Source organism: Monodon monoceros, unplaced genomic scaffold (assembly GCF_005190385.1).
Source record: "Monodon monoceros isolate NGI ecotype Baffin Bay Population unplaced genomic scaffold, NGI_Narwhal_1 Super_Scaffold_2, whole genome shotgun sequence".
In the NCBI taxonomy this organism is placed as follows: domain Eukaryota; kingdom Metazoa; phylum Chordata; class Mammalia; order Artiodactyla; family Monodontidae; genus Monodon; species Monodon monoceros.
In genome coordinates, this window is record NW_021703776.1 from 22,838,032 (window position 1) to 22,850,498 (window position 12,467).

General features: G+C 36.0%; 1 protein-coding gene across 1 annotated transcript in view; it reads right to left on the minus strand.

The window, feature by feature from the left end:
• Positions 1–1,623: 1,623 nt before the first annotated feature.
• LOC114901861 (guanine nucleotide-binding protein G(t) subunit alpha-3-like) overlaps positions 1,624–12,467 on the minus strand; it is a 48,938-nt gene continuing 38,094 nt past the window's right edge. Inside the window, 5 exon segments of the mRNA XM_029234029.1 lie at positions 1,624–1,848; positions 1,851–1,997; positions 3,753–3,906; positions 4,098–4,174; positions 4,177–4,223. Of these exon segments, the coding sequence (XP_029089862.1) occupies positions 1,814–1,848; positions 1,851–1,997; positions 3,753–3,906; positions 4,098–4,174; positions 4,177–4,223 (460 nt within the window). The 3' untranslated portion in view covers positions 1,624–1,813.

Sequence of the window (12,467 nt, forward strand, 5' to 3'; positions counted from 1 at the left end):
GACTAGCTCCTAGCAAAATGTTGGGTTGTTGTCATACAGATAATGGGTCTTAGCCAGAAAAATTTACTGAATACCTGAACTAAATATTTTCTCGTACACTTTTTGTCTTTGGTATCTTAGGCTCCTTAATAACTTATATTTTGCAAAGAAATTTCAAATTAATTGTTCTTACTATAGTAACGTTTTTATTTGACTGTATTTGTTAATAACTCCTTGTGTTTTTGAAAATAAAGCCAGAAACACTCTAGTCAAGGTTACTGATCGAATAGTGATCATTCTTGCATGATTAGAATGGAAATGTGTTACAGAACAGTGAAGTAGTGACACTGAGACAGGGCTACCTAAATCCGCCTGAGCTACACATTCGCAAATTGCTTAATTTTTGTGTCTTTCATCTCACCTAGTTACACTAACCTAATTAGCTCTCTTTTCAAAGACGTTATAGATCTTAAGCACTGATCTCCTATTCTGATCTATGTATCACCTTCTGCAAGTGGAGAGAGTAAATGATATCACACATGCTTAACAAGTATATGTTGTAAATAGTGCACACTTTAAAAAAGAAAAAGTCATCTTTTCTGTTTATAAAGAATGATTTTGTTTGTAAAGCAGCAAATTAGCTTTTAAAGCGTAGGCTTTGACCGCTAGCATCCGGTGTAACGTTTAGACAGCACAATACACTACTAACAAAAAGTTCAATGTTTCTCTTTTAAAAAAGTCTCCGGGGCTTCCCTGGTGGCGCAGTGGTTGAGAGTCCGCCTGCCGATGCAGGGGACACGGGTTCGTGCCCCGGTCCGGGAAGATTCCACATGCCGCGGAGCGGCTGGGCCTGTGAGCCGTGGCCGCTGAGCCTGCGCGTCCGGAGCCTGTGCTCCGCAACGGGAGAGGCCACAGCAGTGAGAGGCCCGCGTACCACAAAAACAAAAACAAAAAGTCTCCGAATTACTCACTCTTACTTCCTACTTCTTATTCACAGAGCTAAAACACACTAGTGCTAAGACATTGAATTATTTTTTTCTCTTGAGGTCTCGATTTATTGTCCCCAAACCATCAATTACAATAATGTTCCATGCTGCTCTGGAATAAAATGTAGGAAACAAGTACTCCGTTGAGGACTTTGTTCAGCCTGAGCAGCCTTACACTGTGTTCTTGACCACACGTGGTCCCCTGTTTTCAGTCAGATTGGTACAAAAATATATCATTGGAATCCTCAATTCTAAAGGTAAATTCAGCATTAATGAGTTTTTTCTAAGGAAAAGTAGCAAATAAAAATTGGATGCATATGAAATTTCCATCAACAGATACATGTATAGTGAACATTGCATTTGCAGGTGGCTGAATAGGAGTATTCAATAAAATAAGCACCAGTAAAACACCACATGTATCATCTTTGAATAGTTTCTACAGTTACAGGCATGGTTACATTATCAGCAAAAATGAAGGCCTCTCAGTGTCTGGCCAGTGGAAGTAATATGGAACACCTTGCTTTTTTTCCATTGCTCTGTCATTAAAAATAGGCCACAGTGCAGAATTTACTTCCAAGGAAATTCAGTGTCACTGATATGTACAGTTATAGTGTTACCAAAATGTATCAGTTTTCAGAACTGAGGACATCAAAGACACTCCAATCCTCAATATTTCAGAGAAATCAAAACTCATCCACACGCAGGTGACAATACATTAAAATTTTTGTGTGAAAAATTTTGCCTTACAACACTAGTTATACAAGTTAATATCTATTAAAACTAAACACACAGCACCTTTTATATGTTGGAAAGCATACATCAGCAAGAGTGGAAGAAAAAAGGATTGATTAGAAGAGCCCACAGTCTTTCAGATTCTCTTTATTATATCTGTAACAGCGTCAAACACGAACTTGACGTTTTGAGTATCTGTAGCACAGGTCGTGTGGGAATACATTTCCTTATCTTTTTTTAAATTCAGGTCTAGAAACTGGTTCTTGATGTAGTTCCTTGCATCTTCAAAGGTATTTGGACCTTGTTAAAAAAATTAAAGAAGTAAACTTTAACTGCATTTAAAAAGCATCAAATTATAAGTAATATCAATACGTTTTAGTATTTTACTTTGCTATTTGATGTTCTCAGGATTGAAAAATCAAAATGGCAATGGTTAATTATCAGAGGTTTACACAACATCTATTTTGTGCTGGGAACTATGCTTACCTCCCTGGAGGCTTCAGGTGGCTAAAATGTAACCTCTGCGTCAGAAAGCTCACAGTAGAGTAGAAACACTAATATATTTATATAACAAAGTGAGCGAGTAAAAAAGCCCGTATGTATGTCAAAGATTATGCATGTAAATGTGTGCATGGGTTGGGTGCATGTGTATTAATATGAACTAAAAGAAGAAAAGAATGGAAATTATAGATGAGTGGACTACATTATGAGGTGTTATTTGAGCTGGACCTTGAGGGATAGCTAGGAGAGACGGAAAACTGTGTGAATGAAAGCCAAAAAGTGAGAGGCACTTACTGTATGATTTCAGCTCTTTGACATTCTCGGAAGGGCAAAACTACAGAAACAGTAAAAAGATAATGGTTTCAAGGGTTGAGGGCAGCGAAGACGTGGACCACAGGCATTTTTTAGGGCAGTGAAACTATTTTGTATAACGCTGTAATGGTGGGTACATTGACATGACTTTGGCATAACCCATTGAATTGTGGAACACAGAGTTAACCCTAACCTGAAATACAGACTTCAGTTAATAATGTATCAATATCTGTTCATCAGTTGTAGCAAATGTACCACACCCCTTCCAGATGTTTATAATAGGGGAAATTGTGGGAGCTGGCCAGAGAGGGAGTATGTAGAAACTTTTTTCTGTTTATTATTTTCATAAACTAAAAATTGCTCTGAGAAATCAAGATGATTACTTAAAAGAAAACATACAGCCCTGAATTATGATTCTATATTTAATTGGTAACTTTCAGTACATAAGCATGATTATATTCAGTCATACGATAAATATGTAAACATAATGTTTACAAATAAGAAAAATATAAGTACTCATTATAGATGAGCACAAACAGCTACTTTGACACAATTCAACACCCCTGGCACATCTGGGCTACCCACATATCTAAGTGGTGAAATTGGGTTTATATTTGTGTTTAAATCATAAATATTTCCATCTTATACAATTTCATTAACAACAGGGCATATAACTATTTACCAAAAAAAAAAAAAAAAAGTCTCCAAAAGAAACACAACCCTTTTAGAGAAACTGACATTTATATTCATTGGCTAAGAGGGTCAGTACTAAAACCCTAGGAGCTAGGAAAATTGGAAAAATAGATGTCACTCTTCTCATTCATTCAAGCTATTCCTCCGGAAACTTAATTCTGACTTTGAAGAGCCACTGAGGTCTAGTACAACATTACAAGGTTTCATTAGGAAATATATTAAAAAACGCCGATTTGGAATATAATTTACACTCCTATTATAATGTTTAAGATAATATAGTTTGCAATGTCATTATACATTACACAGAGTAACAACCCTGGTCTATCTAACCACCTCCCCTTTATTCATTAGAGCTTTGCTTTAATGCAGGCAGTGTAGAGAGGGTTTCCTCTTTATTTGTAAGATTCTTCCCAGGTTGGATCATATACATGACTCAGAAAAGTATCATAAGTCTCAACCTCCTAAACATTACACATCAAGATCCGGATAGAAAAAATGTATCTCTATACAAAATTTTACTACTATGGAATTAAAAGTAAAGTATCTTACCAGTGTACTCTGGAAAGCAGATACCAAGATGCACTTTGGTTACTTTTTCTTGAAAGAGATCTTTTTTATTGAGAAACAGGACAATGGAGGTGGTTGCAAAGTACTTGTGATTACAGGTACTGTTGAACAGGTGAAGGCTTTCATGCATTCTGTTCTGTTAGGTATAAAAGATGAAAATGTGTAGGATTGTTATTTGCAAGATATTAATGGTGGGCATTATGAACAAGGATGTAGAAGTAACATCTGTCTTTGGAAGGTCTTAACTGAGTTGGGAAATGGGGTATTCATATTGGAAAGCACAACGGCTTATTTTTTACCTTGACCGTGTTTTCCTTTTAGACTTACCACTTCATCTTCCACCAAGACCATGTCGTAGGCACTGAGTGCAGCACAAAATATAATCCATGTAACTCCTTCAAGGAGTGAATCCATTTCTTTCTCTCAGATCTCTGTCCACCTACATCAAGCATTCTTTAAAAAAACAAAAATAACAGAATAAAGAATCATACAAATATCTTCCAAAATTTACATTAAGATGAACATTTGGACTTATAACTGAATGCTCCCATCTGTTTAAAAGGTAGTCTTTCAGTTTTGACTGATAATAAAGTAAGACTTGTTTGGCCAATTTGCAGCTCAAGGACTAGAGAAAAAGAGAACATTTATTTACTTTTTTTGGTATTCATGCAGCCTGGAGCAAAATAATTCACATACTGACTTTGAGCAACTGGAAAATTTACAGCAGTTTAGAGTTTTAGTAAGACATCTATTGGTCTTAGGGATTTTGATCAAAGTCTATGCATATTCTTAAATATCCAGAGCCCACAGAAGATTGGAAGCTACCATAGTTCTGATATTATGATTCTTCCCTCTTCTCTTAGCTCCTCTTACCTCCATTCATTCATTCAATTATCATTTGTGTTCTACGTACTAGACACTGTGCTAGGCCTACCAACACAAGCATAAAAGGACGTGGTCACCCTGTCCTCTATAAGCTGGGTAACCTTGGGCAAGTTACTTAACCTCTCTGCACCTTAGGTTCCTGATGAATAAATGATAATAACAGTACCTATATTGTGAGGTTGCTTTAATGACTGAGTAAATACAGCATTTGTCTCAAGTGTTAAAAGCTTACAACATCATTTGAACTCCTTTCTGTAAGGTTCTTGGACTTTTCCTAACATAGAATAAGGGAATTAACTTTTTGTCCATGTTTTCACAATTTATCTATATATTCCCTGTGTGTTGTCACTTGCTATCGTGTGTGGTGGTTTTTTCCATATACTTTTATTTTTCTATAATTTTATTTATAAGTGTTCACTTCTTTATGGCTTCTGAATTTTGAGTTGTTACTAAAATTGCCTTTCCCACTTAAAAAAAAAAAAGGACTGGTCACTATCTTCAAAGAGCTTCCTGTCTTGTAAAGAGAAAAATACATTATTATAATATTATGTAATATTCTAATATATAAGGTAAAATGTGAGCCCAGAGGAAGATTTAAATGAGCCTGAGGGACCATGTAACAGTTCCTTTAATATAAATCTTAACTTTTTGCTATCTCAGGACTTTTGCATAATCCATCTCCTTTCCACGTGACACAGTTCCTTTCTTCCTTCCATAAGGCTGCTTCTTTCTCAACTTTCAGGTCTTAATGTCAATATCTCCTTCACAAGTAACCGCCTTGAATGTCCATGTAAATTCTTAACTCTTTTTATTGCCCATTTCCTTTCTATTGTATCACTCTCTTTATTTCTTTTATAGTAACTGCCACAATCAATAAATAAGTGGTTTATTTTTTCACATGTTTAATAGCTATCATCACCCTAATAGAATAGTAGCCTCATGAGGGCAGGGACCTTATCTATATTAGTGATGCCTATATTCCCAGTACCAGGCACTGTGCCTGACACATAATAGACATGCAATAAATACTTGCAAATAAATGAATAGAATCCATGTTAATGGAATGGAGGGAGGAGTTTTACATAAAGTGCATGTACAAGTCATCAAGGAACGAGAGAACATGGCATGCTTGGGGCAAATAATTATATTTTTGGAAATGTGAAGATTAAGGTAAAAACATTGAGGTATATGGCCTGATACTTATTCATTTATTAAGCAAATATTTGTTTATTGAGCATTTATTATATTTCAGGTACCAGAGATGATTCAGTCTTGAGAACCTTGTAAGTGGATGATGGTGGCGTTTATGTGTGTGTGTGTGTTTGCGTGTGGGTGTGTGAATACACTTAGGATATCAGTATCTGATAGGAAGTGTAGAGGGTGGGTTGTGATTTGAAATGGAGTGATCAGAAACTGCAAAAGATGATAGCTGTGTAAAAAGAAGAGAGGCAGCGAGGGCAAAAGCTTTGAGCAGGCAGGAGTAAGCCTGAGGTGTTAGGCCAGAAATAGATTTACTATGTCTTTTACATTACATGAGAAGATTAGTTTTTATATTGTAGTCAATGGGGATCTGTAGGAGATTTGGGGGTAGGGAATTAACATTTGTTTGTTTTTGTTTGCTTATTGTTATGGTAAGTCACTTTGATCTGAGTTCAGAAGATAGATTTGATGAGGAAGAGACCAGAGGCAAAGGAAAAATTATGGGGCTTTCATAATAGCTTAATCCTAAGGTATTAAGTACCAGGGAACATCCTAGCTGTACAGAAATTTCAAAGGTAATAACTATATTGGGGTATTAAATGTCAACCAGCTGATGTACTGAAGATAATGAAAAGTACAACACATTGTAGTGTTAGTACTTTACCTTTCACATAACCAAATGGAGAACAGATATATAGAACTAAAATTCCTCAAATATATATGTGTACCGATGCAAAATCACTCCATTTAATAGTCGATTGAAAGAGCAGTTGCTCATTGGGGCTTATTTTAGAGGTGTAAGGCATTATAACCACTGAAAAAAATTTGGAGATTCCCAAAGTGGAGCATGGAAGAAATGCAAATATACACTCCATCATAACTATTCTGAGAAAAACAGTAATAGAAATCAGAGGAAAACCTGTATACTTGCTGACTGAATATCTGGATTGGTCAGATCTACTGGGATAATTAATGAGGTGAATGGATATGTGATATAGCTTGAATAACCTTAATTCCCTGAGTAGTTAAGATAACTAGAGCTTTAGAGACTTTAAATGGAACTTGGAATTCTCATTTTGGAAAGGTTTTATTTATTTATTTACTTATGTATGTATGTATGTAATACATGTTTCCTTAAGTCTGATATTTAAGTAAGGATTCTTAAATAGTAAAGAAAACGGGTTTAAATGCCTGAAATATATGATGTAACTAAAAATTCACAGGCTAGGCTTTTAAGCGACTAGTGAACATCAATTATTTGTTAAACTGCCCATGTTATTTATATATTGCAAGACATCAGAGTTTTATGGATTTATATTAAACAGTTGACTAAACAGTTGAGTTTTATAGTCCATTTTAAACAGTTGGGAAAGTTACTGAGTTTTATTAGTTTATGTTAAACAGTTGGCTAAATATTTGGCCACACAAGATTATTTACATTTCATATCAGAAGAGACTATTATGGAATAATATGCCCTTTATAGTGTTTGCAAACTCATTGAATAGTCTAGGATACCTAAAAATTAATAATGTTACTGCGGCTAATTTATTTGTGAGATGTCTTTGCTCATCCTATAAGCATGTGACTCTCTTGGAAAAATAACAATTTCTGACATCATTTATATATTTGAGCACAGAAAAATAGGATCTAATCTGAGTAGAAATTTATTTTAAACTATTCTGTTGAATGGGATTTATTCAACATATTTGACTATATCAGCAATGGTATAACTTTTTAATTTTTTTATTGAAGTATAGTTGACATATAAAATTGTATTATTTCAGGTGTACAGCACAGTGATTCGACATTTATATGCGTTATAAATTGATCAGCACAATAAGTCTAGGTATAAAATCCTAAGGTGGCTACGTATGTCAGGGCCAACAGGTAGATCTGTGTCACCACTATGCAGCCACAGCAAAATGGCTTAACCAAGTCTTTCCCTGGTACCCAGTTCTGAAAATAGATTAGGGCAGATGCTTGCAGATAAAAAGTATATGCAGAGAGGTCATTCTAAATCCCTTAATTGCTTTTTATTAAAAACAGAATCAAAAGGATTTACAACCACAAGGGAAGCTGGGTCTCTAGACTCCCGTAATTGTTAATACCATCATATATTTCCTACTAAATGTGTGGGTGTAACTTAAAATGCCCACTAGATAATTCTCTGATTATCGAATAATATAATTTTTCAAGTCATCAAAGTAAATTCTATCATGAGAATAAATTAGACATCATCTTATATAGCTTATAATTTTGGTAACATTAACCATGAACATACCTGAAACAAAGGTATAGTTATACATGAGTTACTGCTCTGTGAGATCTAATAGAGAACAACAAAGCTAAGTTGGGATGTAGCTGCTGGGTAGACAACCAGACTCACTGCTAAGCTGTCTTATACTCCCACAGAAATGAACATAGTGCACATGATTCAACTTTAAATTCAAAACAATTATGATTTATTTCATATCATGGATCCACTAAACACTGTTGCAAATAGTTATATAACAGGTACAAAATCTAAAGTTCTATGTTGTAATGGTTGCTGACCTCTTTTCCCTAGCTTCCGTATAGTTTTATGTCCTTTCAGTTCTATTTTTTAATCATAAAGCAATTAGGAAGAAAGGACTTCTCTATAACTGATAAATCCTTGTAAATATGTAAGTTCTTTGCCCTGCGGAATTATTTTATAGCAATAAAAGGGCTCACGTTTGCATTGCATTTTCTGTTTACTTAGTAACTTCTGTAAGGAGAATTAATTTTACCAGTTTGACAGTTGGGGTTCTGGTTTGATAAGAGCTCTAAGGAAATTTGCATTAAATTAGGTGATATATGAGGATGATACAGTACTTGGACAGAGAGAATTTTTTCATTTTGATGTTTCTGTTTAAAATTCTATAGTTCTTGAATTTAATATGTAAATTAAGTCTTTAGTTTTAAATAGGCTTAGGATAATTTACGCTATGTGAATACAAATCAGTGCTAATGTGAGTACCTGGGCACTTACTGAAACGAAGTGGGAAGGTACCTTATTTTTTACAATTCCTATTTTGAAATACTATGAAATGTTACACTGCAAAAGCCTATGTGCTTTAGGATAAACCTATTTAACACTTGAAAAAAAGTAATTTAGCTGTGAGAATTTATTAAGGGATTAATATAACTCAATTGCTGTGACTAAACTTAAAAATGTATTTAAGTGATTAAAATAGTTCCTTAAAAGTACGTATAGCTGTGTTTTTTGTTTTATAGTAAAATTTAAGTATTTTCAAAATTTTATTGTTTAAATATTTGTTTTTAGAGAAATTCTCCACATTCTCTTCCTCATAGAGAGTGCCTTTAATAACACACCCTCTTAAGCCAGAGAGAAAGCAAAACCTATTAAGAAAACAAAAGATCTCAAAACCTGTTTTAGTGGGTGCGAAAGAGGTAATAGTTGCATAGTATAGAAAATGTTATGTCAAAATAAGTCTTAACTGAGCTTCACAATCCAATTCACAAGCATCTTACATTTTAGCATCAATACTGTAATAGAGAATTAGCAAGACCTTTCTCATTCCTTCATAAGGGCCGGTGATATATGAAAGTAGAATAGATCACTTATACAACTTAAAATGCTTTACAAAATTAACCAAAGACGTATAAAAGGACAGGAAAATGATGATACACCAATGAAAGTCTAGCATCCTAATGCAAATGCTGTATAATATTCAAAAAATTGTTTTAAAAAATGTATGAATATGATATTGGTACTGAGTGAACTTGACGTCAGGAAATGAACATGATTTTCTGAGGTTTTGTGTGTTCATTGGCAATCGTCGCATCTAGCCTCGTTTTAGAAGCACAGAGTGGTGAAGTACCACAGAGCCCTGACAACTGAGAGATACCTCCCCAATAGACTGTCCTTTTATTCCCCCTTCCCTCTTCCCTTTGAAGGGAATTGTGAATGACCAACAACACTGGAGGAAGCACTTACTGTACAGAAAAGGAATGGTTTCCAGCCCAATTTACCTTATAGCCCATCAGTGATAAGCAGTGTTAAGACGTGTGATATTTGAAGTTAGGAAGATATGCATTTTAATCACATTTCTAGCACTTCTGTGTGTGATCTTGGGGAAGCCTTTTACTTTGTTTTAGCCTCCATTTCTTGACCGTTTGTCCTCCATAAGGATAGCAGTGCCCATTCACCGTGTTACAGTCAGGGTGTGAAGGTAGTGTTCATAGGTGCCTGGCATAGTGCATTTATTCCTCCAGCCAGGATTGACTGCGTGCCTGCTCCGGGTTGGTCAGTGTGATAATCACAGGAGTTGTAAGCAAATATGGCCCCTGGCCTTCTGGAGCTCAGGGCACGTGACGCAGAAACAGAATCAAAAAGAACAAACTGATAAAGAAACAAGGCAATTTCATATATTGGTATGTTTAAAAAGAGAAAAATAGTGCGATATTATCAATTGTGTAACGGTACTGGCTCACATTGGCGCGGCTAGAAAGAACTGCTTGTTCGTATTTCTTCCCAACTCTACATTTAGTGGCATCATGTTGGTAGGTTGAAATTGGCTATTGTCAGGGTGTTTGCACCTGGGGACTCATCAAGGGCCAAAAATCAGGCTGCCCTCCCTCCCCCCACTCCTGAGAGCTTGTTCTTATGTGCTTACCCACACTCCGCAGGGTATAGTAGTGACAGGGATATTAAGGGATGGTTAGTAGATAGGATGGTCAAGGCTCCATGAGGAGACAGCCTTTGATTTGGAAGCTTAATGATAAGAAGAGGCCAGTCTTTGCAGAGATCCAGGGTCAGGGCATTTTAGGCAAGGAGAGCAGTAGGTGTGAAGACTCTAAGGCTTGGAATGTTCAAGAAACAGATGTACTAAAAAGATAATTCATGCTAATGACTATTTCTGACAAGATACTAAATTGGTTGTAGAGAATGACCAGGATTGGGTCATTCTAGGTGTTCAATGTACGGCATTAAGTGTTAAAATTGGCTTATTATGATCCAGACAGTCTAGGATCCAGAAAATTCCATTAACTTATGTAAGGTAAGCGGACACCAAGTTATAACTCTGTGCTGGTACTTCATTTCAAATAATCTTCACAACAACCTCATGAGTAAAGAAAAAGTAGCTTTATTCCTCAAAAACTGCTGCTAATTAATGGAGAACCTGGGATTGGGACCTTGGTAGGATTAGCCCCAAGGCCTACACTCAGCTTCTAGTCTGTGTTTCAGTGAGAAATTTGGAGAGGAGAAAGAGTAAGAGAGAAAAGTGAGTGTGCCAGAAATGCATGGGCAGGCTTAGGAGGGGCAGAGAGGAGGAATTGGACTTGGGTTCTCAAAGGAAAACTCTGAAAACTGGACCAAAGATCACGAGTCTGGAGAAAGTAGTTGCTAAAGAGGAACTGTACCACAGTGATGACAAGCCCGAAGACAAACAGCTTACATTTGCCAAAAGAGATGTCCATCCCAGTCTTTGCAGTTCCTTTAACCTGGTTTGATCTTTGGTTCATCTTTCAGAAAATTAACTATTTGTGGGCCTGAAAATGAGGGGTAAATTTTGAAGGGCTTTCTTCCATATTAACTTGAAAATATCCTGGCCATCCATGTAATAACTATTCTAATGAGATATTATGTGTCAGTAGTTTTAATACTTAAAAAATATTAAACTTTGATCCCAGTGAAACAAATTTCCCTCATAAATGGATACAAATAATTCATGTCACATTTTTTTCATTTTTTATACTTTTAAAAAATATTCCCATTATCTCATACATGAATGACTGAACTATGTTTTTACTGACTTTTTTCATTACCAAGGGGTACACCTAGAACCTGGTTTTAATGTTGAATACTCCATCTCATCCGCAATCATAGGGAGAAGTACTTAAGTGTCAAGGGACATTTTCTAACACTATGGTATGGATTTCGATTTCTCGGTATAGTAAATGAGTAATTTTACAATAGAATTTCTAGGAGTGTCTTGATAATGCAACAGCAATGAAAATAATGGACTCATCTTTATACCCAAACCATGCTTATAAAATAGGCTTTGTTATTCCAGTAAATAGCGTCACATTCAAATAATTCTCAATTATTTTCATTTGTTTTTAACTAAGAAAACAAATTACGAATATTTCAAGCAAATGGGAGAGTAGGAAGGCCCAGGAAATACAATCCCTGGCACCTCTTGGTTAAATGTTATTTAAGTATATTTCCTTTTTTTTTTTTTTTTTTCCAAAGTAGGATATCAGTTTCAACTATGAGGAAAATAAAATCTAGCTCCCACCTACTCAAGACAGAGGCTTTTTTTTTTTTTTTTTTTTTTTTTTGCCATACGCGGGCCTCTCACTGCTGTGGCCTCTCCCGTTGCGGAGCACAGGCTCCGGACGCGCAGGCTCAGCGGCCATGGCTCACGGGCCCAGCCGCTGCGCGGCATGTGGGATCTTCCCGGACCGGGGCGCAAACCCGTGTCCCCTTCATCGGCAGGCGGACTCCCAACCACTGCGCCACCAGGGAAGCCCAACAGAGGCATTTTTGCTGGAGGGAAAGGGTGAGGCTCAGGGTGAGGGTTGGCATGTAGAGCTACAGGAGGACAATGAAAGACAGTGGTACT